Raw genomic sequence first — 18803 nt, forward strand, 5'->3', positions numbered from 1 at the left:
AAAGGATTTGGATTGTTTCCTTCTTCTCCTCCAAAGGATGGGGTTTGTTTAATTAACCCGGGGTTGAAATGAACCCTTTGTAACCAACCGTTCCGCATTTATCTGTCCGAGATAACGATCCGTAATCTCCCTTCTGAGCTCCTTAAGCAGCTCTCGTCTGCCTTTGCTCTGGTTCGTGTTCAGTGCGACGCGCGCCACGATGCCAGATGACCCAGCAGGACGCTTGTTCCTTTTAAATGTCCTGAATGACTGACGGAAAGCTCGACGGTGCCTGTGATACTAATTAACGTTAAGCACTTAAGTCTGAAACGTGGCTGGAATGTAAAGACAGATACATCCATCCAATTATTAGCCTGTCTTTGTAAAAAAAAAAAAAAAAAAAAAAAAATCTGTTAATGTTTCATGTTTCTCTTTGTCTCGGATAAAACACAAAGCGCTCAAGTGCATTTGCGCTTCCCCTGCAAATTAATTCACTTCCTGCCGCTGAGAGAGCGATCAGGCAAACATCTTTCATGTTTTTTATTGGGATGACAAGAACATTTTTCCGATTCACGTTGGAGAGATGGCATTTCTTACACAATCACCGAATCTTGTCAACATTTAATTTGACCAATATAGAAATTGCTTTTGCTCCATACTTTACTTTGTCCTCTGATAAAACCTGATGCAGGCTCAGCTTTGTTCCAGCAGTCGTCGCGTTGAGAAGTAGCATCCAACCCGGAGGACCCGTCCACATGAAAAGTTTGACAGAATCCTCTTTATTCGAATAGTGAAAACACTTTTACGTGCTGCGGCCTGCTTTCACGCCACCCAGGTTATTAAGCAGTCATGAGATTCTTCCATTTATGTAAATATCTCCGCTTTAAAAGCCTGACTTTTTTTTTTTTGCAAATGATACTTGAGCTTCTTTCTAATCTGACCTTCCCCTGCCTGCTGTCAGCAGAAACCTCAGCAGTCGTGTGTTGCTGTGCGGCTCCAGCCAAGTTTCACATATGGCTTTTGAGGAATCAAGTTTAAGGGTGGAGAACGTGGCTAATTAGCGAGGGGGGGGATGTTTCTAACTGGGATGCCATTTTGTAGACAGTTTTCCTTTTGCGAAATCGTTTTGCTGGTATGATCACATATGGAGAGTATTTATGAACCTTGAGTTGTTTCTCTTCAAATGTATTTCATGCGATTGACAAGCAGAAAGACTAACAAATAAGTGGAAGGTGAGGATATTAGGATGTATGGGTTTAGATGTTTTCCTTACAAATTGATATATGAAAAGTGTGTGGTGCATTGTTTTTTTTTTTTTTTTTAAGCAACTCCTTTTAGAGAACCCATCTTGTCCAATCAAATCCTTTGCAGAAGTTACCAAACTGGAGAACGGAGTCTATCTAGACAGTAGAAATCTACATAATAATAAAAATAAAAAATAAAAACACATATATACGGTTGAACATAGACTAGCAAAACGGTTCAACTTCCAGTTGCGCCAAATTATTTTGTCAAAAAAAAGGGGAAATAATTTCATTCTATAGTTTTTGGAGACACGAAAAGGAGCTTTGGAAAGTTCTGTCTCAGGATATGAGCGACACACTTCTCAGATTTTTATTGGTGGAAAATTCAAAACCATATTTTCCTTTTTCTTCCATCATGCAATCGTGCATTACTTACTAAATAGGTGAAGCAATTGGTTGTATTAGATTTAACTTCGGAGTGTCAGAGTAAAGAAGGGTTGAACATTAGCACATAAAATTCAGTCTGCTACAGCTTTGCTGCTACAATGTCGTAAACAAACAAAAAAAAGCCCAAGTGGCTCAGTTGGTGGAATGCAGGCACCAGGTGCAGAGAGTTGGACACGGTTGTCCTTGGTTTGACTCCCGGTCTCAAGCCATTTGCTGCACGTCTCTCCCCTCCTCCCTGCCCTCTTTCTTGTCACTTTACCGTTTAATAAGGGCCAATAGTGCCAAGAACATCTTTTAGAAAAAGCCCAGAGTGACGTAAATACTTTAGACTAGTCGCTGCAAAATTCCACGTTCCCTTCGGGATCCGTGACGTGGTTTTGAATTTAGGGTTTGGATTTACTTCACTCACCTGTTTTCAGCTCCAGATGAAGCTTGTCTGTGTGGGGGTCAAAAGGTCGAGATAAGGTTATCCACATCTGGAAGCTCTGCCCTCTGCGGATGACGAACTTGTCGCTCTGGTAGAGGTTGGTGTGATGCTCCACCAGGTTCTCTCCCGTTTTGCTTTTCATCAGATCTATCGATCGGACGTTCAGAAGAAGTTCTGTGAAAAGCACAAAAAAAAAAACTTTGAAAGTTAAACTTGTGGCTGTGTATATATATGAATATATATATGATTTTTTATTATTTTAACTTGAGACGTGTGTTCTCGTATTACCATTTAGATTGCCTTCCTCAGCGGTTGGCTTCTCTCCATTTGCCCCCTCCTCTTTATCTGGATCATCCACCCCGGTGACCACGGTCTCCGCAACGTCGTCGTCGTCGCCGCCTGGCCGTTTATAACAGCACGGACACGCCTTGCGCAGCCACCGTCGGCAGGCGCTCTCCTCGTTAACGTCATTCTCTGCCGGTTCCTCTTTGTCCGCCTCCACGTCCTCCACAAACGGCAAAGTGACAGTTGGGAACCGACCGACGGCAGAGCTGTCTCTGACTGAGTGAATCACTGGTGGCATCCTGAGAAGAAGAAGAAGAAGAAGAAAAACTCTGAACAGTTACATTTTTCTGAATGGATACTGCACAGCATATTTCTCCTTGCGGTTCCAGCCACAGCTGATGCTCAAATAAAATAAAATAAAAAAATCATCACATCTAATTAAACTGCAGCAGCTAACTATTCTAATTTGTTGCCCAATTAATTTCTGCAGAGAGGAAATTGGCTTTCCTTCGCTTCATTTTTAATTCTTTGAATCGACACATTATCCTCTGATGTGGACTGACAGCTTCATTACAGAAGACTCCCACGCAAAATGTTTTCTCTGAACGGAAGAAATTCTGATTAGATGCAATTGTGTTTGTTTTTTTTTGTTTGTTTAATCTCTGTCACCTGTAGCTACACATAAACTAAAAGTGAAATATGAATAAACAAAATAGCCACTTCTTATTTAAATTCTGCCTGGTTATGCTTTGTGTGTCTTGGCCAGTCATTTTTTTTAAATCCATGTGAAGCATCAGTTTATTTGAAAGTGGGGAAGGGAACGTCGTAGGCTCTGAAAACAAGCCCTGACCGTCTCTCCAATCGCTTTTTCACAGAAAGCCTCAGATTCTCCTATCGACTTCTTGTCCTCTGTTTGTCCAGAGCTTGTTTTCGTCCTCTGTGTGGACGAACGATGTGGTCCACTTTCGCCTCTTTCCTGAGCTGCTGTCACACGGTTTCCTTTTGTTTCGTTTTCGTTTACCTTGCCACACGTCCGAAAGTGGAGAATTTGTGGGAGATCGACTCCTGCCGCATCTCTGGAGCCTCGGTTCTGATCTGTGCCTGTCCTGAATGTTGTGTGTGATTCGGGATGCAGAGTGTAAAAACAAACAGCTTTTTTTCCCTCTGCAGGATGATTGTTCTACCCACTGAGACACACTTGTCCAAATTCTCACCTACATTTTCTGGGACTAAAGTTTATAAAGAGTCTTAGCTCTAATATAAGTGGTAAAAATAATTATATAATTATATATATATATATATATATATATTAAAAATGAGCCATGTAAAGCAGAAAACAGATCAGTCTGCCCTCTTGTTGGGCCCACTTTAGGAAATTAGCATGCTGAGGCGAGTTAATCTTCATCAGTGCAGATGGAGCAGCAGTTTAGCATGTAGTGGGAGACAGGGTTGTGTTATAGTGCCCTACTTTTACTTTTTTACCGTGCTCAGCATTTCTGTTAGCGCATGCAGAAATCATGTAGACCTGCCCGTAAATGAGGCAGAAAGGCAACTTTTCATCCAGTGGCTGACGACGAGCGCTAGCCTGAAATATAAATATGTGTGTTTAAATCCGTCGCCGCCATCATTTTTAATGACTTTTTACCCGCACAGACGCTTTCAAGAGTGATTTTATTTTCATTTCTTATTTAGTGGAGACACCGCAGTTGCGAAATTGTGTTTTTCTGACATTACGGTAATATCGAAAACAGTCTTGCACACATTTGTAATGGAAATGCGGCCTTGTGACATTGGTGAGACCATCTTCCCGGTTCTGACTGATTGTTTCCGACCGAGCGGCGTTTTTCTGCAGATGGCAGTAGGACCACGGCGAGGAGAAAGAGGAGTTTGATTTTATTTTCAGAGATCATCTGTCTCATATTATGCTGTCGGGACACAGAGAAAGTTTTAAGAAATAAATATATGTAGCGTACATATATTTATAAACCGTACCTACTGCAATTTCATGAGACTGAAAGCCAGTGTAGTATTAAATTGAACTAAATAAAATCCTATTCCACAGAATACAAATGTAATCACTGCACAGTCGATTGGATAAAAATCTTTAACTATTTAAAATATCAAGGAGCTGAACATTTTAAGTGTTTGGTGTAGATAAACGCCTCTAAATGCTTGGATATCAAAAAGAAATGCAAGATAACATTGAATTAATTGGGCTCGATTCTGAAGGCTATACTATATACTATAAAGGCTAATTTATTACACCAGCGTGTAAATCCGGGGCTGTACTAAGACTTTTCATGTAATTTACTTCTCATTGATTCCACCTTGCAAATCTTATGAACTGTGGGGGTCAAACCTTTAAAACATCTTCAGAATCATTTGTTTTTCCAAAGTGTGCTATTTGGAAATGCGAATGAAATGGTTTCCATGCTCACACAAATCCACAATTTTTAAGTTCCTATGTAAGCAAGCAAGTTTGTGTGATTACCAACAGGGTCTGAATAAATAACTTTAGAGAATAAATTGAAAAGAATAAAAACATAGAAGTGTTCATATTTGTCATTATCTTTAGAGATATTTAGATATGATGCATAAAAACACAATTTATTTTACTGAGAATGTCGCGTATGCATCGTGGGTAAGCTTCAGTGAGACACTCATGAACCAATTTCACTGCAACAGAAAGAAGGCAGTGGAGCTGAATGAGCAGCTGTGGTCCAGGGGGGGCGTTGCCCTGTTTTTACATGAGTTTGCCAATAATATTTATGTTATTTCATATTTTTTACTCAGTCATTTGTTCTTTAATATCTTCCTCTTCAGAGGGGAAGTAAAACATTCTTTGAAGAATATGTGATTAAATAAATGCATGACTTTTGTCCCGTCTGTAGAGGAAAAGCGATAAAATCGCAGCCGGCGCATGAAGTTGAAGCGTCACAAACTTGTGCAACACGTCGGGCTGCGAAAGCATCTGTGGCGTCCAACCGTAGCTGGAGGTGGAAGAGTGCAACAGTAAAAAACGAAGTGTCATTTGAATTTAACTCTGTTTCAGATAATATTTGGTCCCACTCGAAAATAGTGTAAAATGTACTCAAATTTTCAGAGTTAATTTTACTCATTTTAGTGTCAAAATCAACAAGTCAATGAGTCAAATTATTTAACACTATTGTTTGTTTACACTCTTCAGAGTAATAATGTTATTTTTATGGAGTTAATTTTACACTAAATTTACTTAAAAATATACACTTTATTGTGTTTTTTTTTTCCTTTCTCCAGTTTTCTTTTACACATATACCATATAATGCTAAATTTTAGCAATATATGGCTTTTATAAAATCTACCAATCACAATAATCACAAAGTCTTAAGTTCACAGTGACAACATTTATTCAACTTTATGATCCAGTGACATAATTACTGTAACAGTGTCAGTTTAACCATCTCCAAAACATCGTTCACCAAAGATAGCAATATGGGACAACAAACAGAGCAGTGTCATTTACTCCATATGACATTTGTATGTCAAAGGGCTTCGGATAACATAGATGGTTGACATCAAACACAACAAAACCATGCAGCATTTTAGTAATACTACTAAAAGTCAAAAGTAATAGTAGGCCTAATTCTTTCTGGGGACTGACCCGTACAGAGGGGAAGTTAAACACAAGCTGCCTTTACATGAGCACCAAAGCATTTTGTCTTCCCGTGTCTTGACCGAGCCTCGAACCGACCGAAAGCGTTTCCCGCACGCGGGGAGAACGTTCCTCTCGGGGAATGTGACAGCCAACCAGGTTGAGACGAAGTGACGGTGAGTCCACGGCTTATTCACATACCAACAAACCCGTGGCAGGCGGGAGGATCAGCGGTCGTGCAGCTGGGAGGAGGAGGAAGTCCTCCCTCCCAGCTCAGGATTGTGGCGTTCTGCTGACAGACGAGCCGAGAACGAACCTGACTAAACAGCGATCTTCCAACCCGACAACGTCAGGCGGCTTATGAAGCAGACGAGAGTGAACAGGACTGACACTGTTGATTAAAGTGTTGTTTTTCCTTCAGGAGTCATAAATGAAAAGTAATCCTATACGCTGAAAATGTAAAATAGGCTCCAATTTGCTCATCTGGTACCCAGTCGCCAGTTAAAGCTCTTAGTTCCTGTTTGGTTTTGACACAGCCAAGTCAGTGAAGAGGCAGCAAAGTGTTTAAAAGGAGAATCTTGTCCCCCAACATCTTAAAGCTGGTTTTAGCTGCCGTGAACAGTAGCTCTATTGAATTTGATTTAGTGCACTGCTTGGTTTACTCACAATGCCCTGCAGATATGTTGACACCCCTGGTGAAGGTGTGTAAAAAAGCTCTAAATGATTTTTTTCCTTTCACTGCAGTCACACTCGTCTCACACTATCCACCTTATTCCTGCTTGTACTGCAGGACGTCGTCGACTTCCAGCAGCGGCACCGGAGTGGCTGGTTTCGGGTTGGAAACCAACTACGGAGTGGCCTCAGTTTTAAAGATGCAAAAACTGAGGCCACTTGCATGTGTTGGTCAGACGCTGTTTGCATGTAAACATGTAGGACTGGTAGTTGCTCACAGGTTTCACTCTATCTGTCACAAGACTAGAAATAAGGTGCATATCTATTTTTTTTAAGTAGAGGCTAATTTAGCCAAGACAAGAGAACATATTGAAATAAGTCAGGAAATTGCTGCAATGAAATATAACTCCTAATAAAAACAACAATATAGTAAGTGCAATAATCAAAGGTTTAAAGGAGTGTTCTAATGTTATTCTCTGAACAAAAATACGCTTAAATTTTCACAAATGTTTGAGGGATCCTTGAATCTCCATTCAGGCATGACTAAACGCTTGCTCCCACAAAGCTCCGCCCATTTACCCAAAGCTCCTCCTTGGAGCTGCGGTCTCCAAGCTGATTTCCGCTCCACAGAGCAGGCCTCCCTATGTGCCTCCTCCACTCAGCTCCTCCAGACTAGCGGCAGCAGGAGTCAGCAAACACCTGGTCGAGCTGCGCATCTGCTGGGCTCATTATATGAACGTTTTGTCAGTCCAATGTTCCTAAGAACGGTTCTAAGCAACGTAACACGTTGGTGTTAAAGGCAGGGTGTCTGAAAGAGCAGGAGCTTCTTAAAGAGACAGATGCCCAATTTCAGGGCGTCGAATTAGGACTTCAAATTTCCTTTAGGTAACGTTTAATACAGCATTTTTATAACAACTGAAAGTAACATAGATGCTTGATTGTGCTATAAAATGGAACTCTGTGCCTGGAAAATACATAATAGCCTTTAAAACAGCTAAAACTGTGACAGAAAAAGATGGATAGAGAAGCTCGTCTGGGTTCACTGATCAAAACATCAGCCCTCCTTCAAAGACAGTCTCAGTGGCCTGACTTATAAATCCCGAAAGCCGTGGGATTAGTTGAATGGAAGAGTGCAGTGATTATTTATCGATCTGCAAAAGGTTCTATGAAATGTTCAGATAACATTGGAGAAAGCGGGGCACCGATACTCTGCATCGGTCATGTGAGCGCATGTGTGGAGAGTGAATTGATCCAGACGGGAAAATGGATTTAAATACGATCCACAGCACTGTTATCCAACAGATCGGCTTCCTAAAGCCTAATTCAGATAAAAGTTTAAGTTGAAATGTGCAGTTAACCTAGATGGGGCTGTTTCTACACAGACCAGGTGTGATGATCTGTTACAGGTGGCTGAACAAAAACTGGGTTTACATTTTCTAATTCTTTGGTGCTGGAGTCTCTGTCGTCATTTTTGTCGGTTTGCTAGATTGTTTTATTATTTAATGGGGATTTTAAGAAACAGCCACAGTTTGAAAACTAAATGCAGTTAACACTTAGTCTATTTAGTCAGTATAATTGTTCTTTTGTTGGCTTGTCGGGGCCAAGTTAGCCCATCAGATGTCAGGGTATTTTTTTTAATGCAGATGTGGAATTAGTTTAAGTTGGTTTAGTGTACACAACACAGAGATAAATAGTTAATTACATGCAGAGATAACTGTACAATGTTTATATGTATTTAAATATGCACCTAATTGTTGACATATTTTAACATTTCTGAATCGAATGACCTGGTTTTTTGTTAAATATCAATATAATTGTAATCACATAATGTGACAAAATATGTTTTAGTGTTTTAGTCATTTATTACATAAATTATATTCATGTATTCATACAAAACTCAAGAAATTTGCTAGAAACTTATCTTGGACCTACTCCAGGATTTTCTCATCAGCTAGGTTTTCCTAATACTGTTGGTAGTATTTACTCTATTTTTGCTCTACAATTTGCCAGCTATTTTTTTTAGCTTTATAATCCTGATGAAACATGTCTTGTTTTTGTTTGTTTGTTTTCACGAGGGATTTCTTAAAGCTGCTGTTTACCGGTTCTGGATCCAGACACTGTTTGATGGTCGGATCTCACGCCGCACCCGTCTGATGGCTCTTTGATTCTGTGATCTGACTCATTTTCTGTCTCTAAGCCATTTATCTTCAAGTGTGATTAGTATTTCTCTGATGGCTTCTCTGCCTGATTCCCGCGGCACTGATGTGGAGGTTTATGGACGACACGTTATTAACCGTAAGGAATCTCCCTTTTTCTTTTATCAAAATGATCAACTACCGCTTCTCTCGACCTGACGAAGGATTTATTTTAGCCGTGCGCTCGTCCTGAGAGCTTGTTCTACAAGAAAGGCTGCTTTTTGAGAGAAGACGTTCAGTCGTCGGGGCAAAGATTGATCCCCTATTGAATGTTTATCTCTTCCCGTTGGACTCTGAAAGCATACAGAACGGTTAAGTATAAAATGAGAGCTCTTTTTGTTTTTCCGCCTCTGTGATCTGAGGCACAGCTTTTAAAGATAACAGCTGACTTATTCCTATGATTTCTTTCCTCCATCTGTGCAGCATTTGTTAGAACGTTTTTTCTTATCAGTTGACCGTGTTTGCCGTACGGAGAGCTGTCCATGCTGAAAAATTGTTTGACTAAACATCGCCTGGCCTTTAGAGTTAAATGAAGTCGGCGGGGTGGATCCTCTGCGCAGCGCTCGCCTCGGTGCCAGGCGTGTGAGTTTGATGAGAAATTCAGCGTGGAATGAAGCTGTATCCACAGGCTGCGATTAGTCTGCTCACTGGGCACCTTATATCTAAAACAAAAACAAAACTCCTCAACTGCACCTCGAATAATCTGACCGGTGAATGCTGGACTGTTTGCCCGATACGGTGTGTGTGACCGGAGATGAGAGTCTGTCATCTGCTGTGTTTACAGGCCAACTAAGTAGGGCACCGTTTCTATGGCTCCCAGGGGAATGCGGCGCACGAGCCTGTATCTGTATCACTGAGCAGCTGCTTGCCATGCCAAATTTATTGGTAAAAAAAAAAAAAAAATCTACATCATGGCATATTCAGTAAAGGGTTAAACAAGATTCTGTTTGTGCTTTGGGCTCACGTTGAGTTCTGCACTGGTTTCTATACAGCTGAAGTGGTTGGAACAGTTAGGCTGAATTGTTTGATGGGAATACGATGTCAAGTGGAAAACAATAGATTGATAGTTTTATAACATACCCTTCACTGACATGTGCGAGGCGAATTGGTTCGTCGCTTCTTCATTAGTTAAGCAGGCAGACCCTGCGCAGCTTCACGCCTCTAACTTCACAAACCAAGCTCACATTTCCAGATTTTGGTCAGGTTAAGCCTCGAGCTCAATATGTTATCATGAACATGTTCATACCAGCATTAAATAAGCCTGAAATCCAGTGGCATTTTGAACAGTGAATTTGTGGGGCTTTTCTATTTAAACACCATTTTACTGGAACACACACGGTCCGTATGACAATGATGTTGTGCACCTTCACTGACAATAGGAAAGAAGAGGCACATTTTGACTGAATGTGAAATTAAGATGCTCCACAATGAATGAGAGGAATTTAAATGTATCTGCTTTGGTACCTTTGGTCTTTAAGTGAAGTAGAAACACTTGTGGACACAACACTCCCTGAGATAACCTGGAGTTTTGTGTTCATGAGTCTCGAGCTTTAAACATCCACGGCTCCTCAAATCTATTCAGCTCTGTTTCATTGACAACAAGGTGGGTTCATTTCACCTAATCTCACACCTTTCACCTGTCTTACACTGAAAGAAAACATAATTAAAAAACAAAACAACTTCGACCTTGTTCTGCTTTAAATGCAAATTGCATGTCAAAATAACCCTGCGGCCTGCCGTGTTGGTAAAACTACTGCACCACTTAAGAGCTGTAATACAGAATATGTTTTACTCTAAGATAACATGTCAACCCAGTGGCTGTAAAATGTAGAAAAAAGAAAATCCCACAACAACTTCACATTAATACACACTGAAATACAAGTGTTGAATCATTTCATTCAGGGGATCACTTTAACTTAGTTTCTGAAGCGTGAACATTTTTAAATAAAACACTAAACACTTTGAAAGTTCCCTTGTGAAACTTTATGCTACCGTTCCTTTCAGAATATTCATTCTCTCTTGGTTTTGTTTGTTCGCCAACACTGCTCATCACTATTCATCTCATATATACAGTATGTTCCAGTCGCTCTGTTATGAGGTACATCTGTTCAACTGGTTGTTAACGTAAACGGCGAACCAGACGGCCACATGGCTGCAACTCGGTGCGTCCAGGCGTGCTGAGGACGACTTACTGACGTTCGCATTGAGCATCACAATGTGGAAGTAAGAGGATTGAAGACACTTTGAACTTGGCATGGCTGCTGGTACCAGACAGGGCTGGTCTAAATATATCTACTGATCTCTTTTGCACAACTGTCTTTGGACTTACAGACAATATTATCAATCCCTCCGGTTTGGGATGTTATGCAGCTGGAAGAGTTTCTGCTCACTTTTTACTTTCAAACAGTTGAGACGATACAGAACCGTGGCAACAAGGTGCATTTTTGTTTTTTTGGTAATTCTTTATTTGACGGGCGTGCATAAGACTGACATGTCACTGTCATAGACATGACATAACACCTGTCATGAACATGAAGGAGTCTTTATGAATGTTTATTACTGTTGTTATGAAGTATCATTTGGTAAATAATGACACTTTTAATGCAAAATTGACTTTAAAGTCAATTAAAAGTGCCAACTTTGTGTTACTTTGTAAATAATGACACTTTAATGCAAAGTTGAGACTTTCGATGCAAAAGGCTGCTTTGAAAGTCCATCACATTCCCGACGTCAGTGTTTTTCTAAACTTACAGCCAGACAGAAATTTAAAGCGCAGTGGCAAAAGCAAAAGAGGTTGATCAGCAGTCCTTGTAAGATGACTGATGATGTCATCCAGTGGAAAATCATCTCTACTCCTCTGATATAGAGCTATGAGCACATGATGACAGCTGTGAGGTTGTCATAGATACTCTGAGCGCAGTAAAGTAAAACTGTGAGCAGACGGGCTGCAGCAGCAGAGGAACCGGTGGTACCGTTGTTATTCAAGAGCTTGAAATGGGTTACGCTTCTTAAAGGCTCATTAGAATGGACAAAAACAGATCAGAAAAGCACTTAGTTCAGCTTCAACACTAAGATGCTGCTGCTCAGAGTCTGGTGTGACCAACATGAAAACGTAGATTCATCCTGTTCAGTGTGGAGGTTGGATGGACCCGTCCTCTGATGGCTGCCTCCAGTTTAAACGATCTCAGATTGGTTCTTGGACGTGGAAACGATGTTACTCAACTCCAATGTCCTCCACAGTCAAACCAATAGCGGACATTTGGGATACGGCGCAATAGATGATTCCATTTGGTATTATGGCCCAAAAACCTAGTTAAACCTTGTTGAATCCATGTTCTCAAAAGCGGCTGTGAAGGAAAAATGGTGTTCAACCTGGCGTTAGCGAGACATTCCTCATTGCCTATCCATCCTTACCTTTTGTGCCTATTGACGACTGAGGCATGAATGAAAACTGCACCGGATGCAATCAGTTGTTTGTGTCGCCGTGTGGATTTTAAAATTTGCTTAACTTGTATTGCAAGGCAAAGAGGCGACATCGGGGTGAGCAACAAATAACAGCATCCTCTGCCTTATCTGCAGCACGCAGCCTGTCTATTAGGTCCTAATGCCTCGCGTGGAGACGATCAACAGAGACAGACAGATGTATCGACGGAGCGTGATACATCGGTCTGAGGAGGGCTTTCTGTGCTCAGAGTGACGCAAGAGACAACTATCATCTGGTGCCAGAAAAACAAAATAATCTCCAAACACTTGTTCCCTTAATAAACTCCCTTTCAAGGTGCTCCAAAAGCCCCCCGAGCTTCTATTCCTGCACCCTACTGGTACAGATATTTGTAGCATCCAGAAATTATTTAACAGATACGTAATCAAGAAAAGTTACACTTTCCAACTTTTCCCCCCTCCCTGCTTCTACTGAACCACACCAAGCTTAAATCGATTAAAGATTGTGCGTATGAGTTGCCTGAGCATATTCTCACTCACTCCTCCTTCCTTTATAGAAAACAGATTTTTTTTTTAAGTTTTTGCAGGAATTGTCATACAAATCATTCGTGCATCTGTCGGAGTGGAGGTTGTGGATCTGTGTGTAAAAAATCACAATCATGAGGAGGCATTAGATTTTCATAAGGACAGTTAGTGTTGGACAGAAAATACAAGCTGGACCGTAAACTAAAGGGGAAAAAACCTTAATCAAGACCATATGAAGGCCAGCTTGACGGCAGTGGTGCATACGGCTCAGAATAACCCCGCCCCGGTCTGTCCGCTGATGGTTTGACAGCGTACCGGAGCAGCTGGCTGAATGCTCGATGTAAGAGGTGATGGTATGCTTTGAAATCTAGTCAAAGGCAGCCAGTGAGTGGACCTTGCAGCACAAGGACAGCGGCACCGTTTTTAAGCTGAAATAATAATAAGGATAATAAAGAAAGAAAGTAAAATGTACCTTTCTGCAGCGAATGAGTCACCTGCTCTCAGTCTAATCAAGCTGCATTCACTAAACTTTCTAAAAAGACAGATTGATGGAAAGTCCCAAATAACATAAATGACCCAGCTGCAGGGAAGGTCCAGGGAAAAACGCTGATCTCCATGAACGCCACGTTTCATGTTGACATTGTTTCTGAAGGATCCTTGAATCGATATTAGAAGATAAAAAAAGGAATTCAAACACTGCCTTCCTTTTCAGCTGGATTCTCATCTCCGTTCAGTGCTCCATCTGATTTCTCCCATTGAAATCGATTTCGCAAGCTGAATTTCAACAGGAACAGGAGGACGATGTTGAGCTTTTGCTCTGTTTTAGGTTTGTATCCTGCTGGTAGTTTCAGCGATAGCAGCGGGAGAAGAGGATTAAGTCGTTCATGTCAGCGTTGGCAACGCCTGGGTAAAATTTAAAACTTTAAACAGATTTCACGTATCTGAATAGCAAAGGTCCAGACCATCGGTCCGAAAGACAGCGTAGAAAAAACTATTTGATTTTACCAGGCTACGCAGACACCACCGTGTAAATAAATGTAGCGTTGCCTTGCAAAATCATTCACCCACTCTTTTTTTTTAAGCATTCGCATTTGGTCACATCACAAGCTTTAACCCATTGAGAGATTTTATTTGACAGACCCACACAAAACAGGACATAAAAGTCAAAAGAATGTTTTTATATTTGCTTTTTTCTTTTCTTCTTTTTTTTCCAAATATTATTTCTGTGAAGGCATCGGAGGTTTGCTTGAGACCAACACAGCACACAGGTCAGAGAGGAAGCGGTGCAGAAGCTTAAAGCAGGAGTTAGTTTATAAAGCATCAATAATCCTGTCAAACTTTTCACACCTCTTCGTTAGAAGACCAAGATAGCCTCAAACCTGGCAGCTTGAACGCTTAGGCTGTCCACCAAAACTGAGAGGCTGACAATCCAAAAATAACTTGTTTGATTTTATGAACAAGCAGCAAGATGTTCATAAACCCATCTGAGCCCCGCGTGTCCCCCTGATCCCATCACCCTCACGATAAAACACATAACAGCAGCTACCTGATGTTAGTGGGACTCTTAACAAGTCACTAAATTGTTTATAGACGTCTCCATGTTTGGTTAATTGACGTCTAGTTGCTTATATTTTAGTAAATTGGCTTTTTAAGTGAAGGGTTAGATCGCATTTCATTTTTTCTGTCCTTCTGTTCCTTTTCTTTCAAAAAAAACTTCAAACTGTAAATGAATGAAGTAAATGAAGTGATCTTGAACTGATCCTGAGATAAAAAATTAAAAAAAAGATTTTTTTTTTTTTTGTTCTCTCACCACCATCAGCAGATGTGCTGCTGTGCTGCTGTTAACAAAAGTCAGATTATTTGCCCACAAACATCGTGCACTCGTGACCCGTTTGCCTTGAGGAGCATTGATGCCAACCACGTAGCGACCCCTGCTGAATAAAGAGCATTTAGACAGGGCCTGCTGAGACTTCTTTCTCTGTGAAGCAAAGTTCACTTTAAATATCCTCTGTGGCCGCTTTGCACAAATGTGAATAAAGGATGGGAATTCATTTCAGGAAATCACATCAAATCAAACACAAACGGCGACGTAAAAGCGCAAACACCAGCGTACAAACAAAGTAATGCATAGTTATAGCAATACATCATTACATTAAAAAAAAAAGGCAATAATAAAGTCATGTTGGCCATGAAATTCACTTTTCAGCACAAAAGTGCCTGTAAGTAAGTCTGAGCCAACTCTAGATTAGATATCTGATCAAATACAATGCGTGTTAAAAGTTCAGCAGCGAGGCTGAACAAAGACGGAGAAACTCACTCAGTTCATTCGGAGCAGAAACGCAACAATGCAGACTGGAGGGAGAAACAAGCTGTTTGCAGCGAGCCAACCTTTCACTCCTTTAAATACTTGGCTGCACTGCGAGGACACACCCATATATACACACCCTCCTTCACTCAGGACCGGCTGCAAGGAGCCCCTTACACAGTTCACATGAACAGAAACACAGTGCTGTTGTTTTTAGGAAACCTGTTTGTTTCCGGGTTTTCTTTGATGACAGAGCAGGAGGCCAGTCGGTATCTTCAGTAAAAGAAGAACATCAGCGCGATTCTGTGTTAACTTGCAGAAAACATTGGTTCACTTGTGCAGATTTGTGAAGAGGTCAAGTTTCCTTTAAACGTCTTGTTTTAAAGAATGGAGCGTAGTGTTTGAGGTTTTTCTGCGACTTATGTTGAATTATCACCATAAAGTTATGCTTTTCAATATCTATACTGAAAAACATATATACAGTATATCTATAAATATATACAGTATATATATGTGTGTATATTTTCACTTTGAATGTATCCACGTTAAATGTCTGTTCTCTGTCATGACTGTGTATTATCCTTGCAGCCACAGTCACGTTCTTTCTGAACGAGTTTTTCTTCTTCTGGTTTAAACCAAGGAATGTGGTTCCTTCATGTTGTCCTAATCAAAGGCCAGTCTAGCAGGTGAACACCCTGAACAGGCCTAAACACAGCACTCCACTAATACTTGGTCTGAATACTTTATCAGATGACACCTCAGTCACATGTTTGCCAGCTGTCAAATAGCTCCGGTCGTGTTTCTACCACCTTTATGATCAGACATGCAAACTTAAGATTCATTGGGTTTCTCACACAGTCCAAACGTTTTCTATAAGACTGAGGTCAGCAAAGACAGTCTGGATGTGTGTTTGGGATCATTGTTCTATGCGAACACACAACCCTGTACAAGCCTGAACTATAGCTGCATTTCCTTTGACCATATAATTGCACATTTTGGCATTTCAAGAATAAATTCGCTAAATGGAAAACCCGCCAATTAAAAAAAATTGGCCATGTCCATTGCAGTTTATTTTGTGAAACTGCAATGGAAAACGCTTTTGTCCCATCAAAAAATGCCATATGATCAACAACCAAATGCTCCCACTGGCGAAAACCACAAAGAAGACAACAGGAAGTAGTTGGAGGAGGATGTTTTATTAGTGACTTATCGCGTGAGCAAACTTACTCGTGTGTGATTGTAATTGTGTTTCTTAATGGAAACGCCACAATTGTGAATTTGTGTTTTTTTCCAACATTAGCAGAATATTGAAGTTTTGCACACATTTCCCCTGGAAATGCTGTCAGACCATTAGTCAAGAGGCTCAAAAGCAACCTGAGAACTAACAAAACTCAGGCTTTCTGTAAACTGTGATCCGTAGGAACAGTTTCTTCACTTGTCCACCGTGAAGAAAGGACTGAGAATGTGACGATCAGGAAGGAAGACCCTGCTCCATGAAGTGTGACGAGAAAAATTTACTCAAGAGAAATGAGTCAAAGGTTTAGGTTTCCGGTCACAATCACAAATATGTTTAGACAAGTGAAAGTGACCACATTAACTAACTAACTAACTAACTAAATTAACTCCACCAATCCTGCCAGGCTGAATGGTCCGATATCTGTCCAGGACTTACGCATCAAGCTGACATATATTTATTCACCTGTCATCGGAAGGTGTAAATAAATAAAACACGTTGACCCATTTCCTGTTTTCAAAGTGACCTTAAGCCGCACCTCGTGTAATGACTCCAATAAAAACCCAAAGTAGTTACATTTTTTTGTTAAGTGTCTGAAGACGTCTGCTAGCAGCTGTCATTTCTCCTAGTGAGTCAATGAAAACACAAAACAATCTCCTGGCTTCTGTGCGCCGACCCGTAGCTACGGCAGATTCTGTAAACGATTATAATCAAACGTCTGTAATTGTACGTGATGTAATTTTTCATTTATTAATACATTCACGAGGGAAATAGCATGTTCTTTTATTTAAAAAAAAAAAGGGATTTAATAAACAGGCCTTTGCTGGGCTAAGGTAACATTAAAGTTGACAGTGATGAAGCTGCTGAATGGAATGAAATCATTGCGAAGGTAATTGTTCTCATCACCGCCCTCCTGCTGTGACACCCAAACTCAGACCTGTGGCAGAAAGCCCACGCATTAGTCACACACAACCAACTGGGTCCGCAAGAATTCCAGACAAATTCTGAAAGGGAGCGGTCTTCCTCTCAGTTTGATAAGAAATACCCGGATGGTGTCTCAGTGACTGACCGAGTACATTTTTTCTTCACGGCTTAGCAGATTAATTTTTTAACACGCACAATGCAATTAAGAGACTAATTCTGTCACATCATTTGAAAACAAACTAATTGAGAAGCCATAATTACAACGCTGTATTGTCTTTCTAATAACACAGAGACACAGCATGCTTTCAGTGTGTTATTTTTTTGTTGAAAAAAACCCCCTCACATTTACATATTTACTAAAAGATTTATTGTTGTTTCTGTTTGATGGCGGGTATTAGCTTGGAGCTTCAATAGCAGCATGCTAGCTTAGCGGAGTTAGCCGTGGCCTAAAAGTCATCGTATGCAAACTGCTGCTAATATGTCTGTAATTTAAAACTGTGAGTTAAATAAAGAGAAATGTATTGGTCATATGAAAACCTGTGAGTTTATCTATTTCTCTAGGGAAAACACAACATGCTTACATAGCTAACTCTGGAAGAAAGGCAAGTCAAGATGTTCAGGAGAAACTCTGGAGATAAGAGGTCAGTCTGAGTTTATGTCTGAATTTATCAATCTGGATTGTAAACCTGGTGCTGTAGTGAAGAGTTGAGGTTATTCACATTGCTACTGAATAGCCTACATATCACCACAGCCCTAGATGATCTAGATTAAAAACAAAAGCACACCATCAAAGGCTCTGTAGGGTTTGGTTTATTACAAACATTCAATGTTTGGACTTTCGCCCAATGTCGCTGCTTAGCCTCAGGAGACACTTGAAAGATTCCCAGGAGTTTTTTTTAATCACTCTACAACAAATGAAAAGCCAATTGAGTGGTGCTAAACAAGTTGGAAATTTAAAAAGAAGCAGAAAAGTAAATATCAAAAAGCTACGGATGATAAATAGCTTTTGGCCAATTGCCGCAGAGGATCTCTCATCTGTAGAGGTTCTGAGGCATCAATCACAAAAGCCTGAACAAAAATTGCCACCCTTATGGATTATTTCTGGTTTTACTTAAGCCTTGGTGACAACTCCCATCAAGCAGTTTACTGGTGATGAGTCTTTAAAATGTGTGTTATTTTTTGTTTTTGTTGCTGTTGTGCTTTGTATCACCGTCTTTCTGCACAGCCTGAAAATGATGGCCAGACCTTCTCCAACAAAACTTTATAGTTGGCAGCAGAATTCATGCAAGTCGTGGTGGTGCTGAAGAAGCAAAGATCACACCACCACCACCATGCTTGATTGGCAGCGTGATTATCTGGAAGAAATCTGCTGTTAGGTTTAACAACAGGTTTTTTACCAATTAGTCCCAACTTTGTCTCGTCAGTCCACAGAATATTTTACTAAAGCCTTTTCGTGACTTTTTTGTGACTTACTGGACGACCCGTTGAAGCCGC

General features: G+C 40.6%; 1 protein-coding gene across 1 annotated transcript in view; it reads right to left on the reverse strand.

The window, feature by feature from the left end:
* Positions 1–15301, reverse strand: part of LOC102216696 (protein-glutamine gamma-glutamyltransferase K-like) — a 29075-nt gene extending 13774 nt beyond the window's left edge. Inside the window, exons 1-3 of the mRNA XM_014473546.2 lie at positions 15164–15301; positions 2386–2681; positions 2080–2271 (exon numbers count right to left, since the gene is read on the reverse strand). Of these exons, the coding sequence (XP_014329032.1) occupies positions 2080–2271; positions 2386–2680 (487 nt within the window). The 5' untranslated portion in view covers position 2681; positions 15164–15301. The remainder of the gene's footprint in view (positions 1–2079; positions 2272–2385; positions 2682–15163) is intronic.
* Positions 15302–18803: the final 3502 nt, after the last annotated feature.

Source organism: Xiphophorus maculatus, chromosome 9 (genome assembly GCF_002775205.1).
Source record: "Xiphophorus maculatus strain JP 163 A chromosome 9, X_maculatus-5.0-male, whole genome shotgun sequence".
NCBI classification, from domain to species: Eukaryota; Metazoa; Chordata; class Actinopteri; order Cyprinodontiformes; family Poeciliidae; genus Xiphophorus; species Xiphophorus maculatus.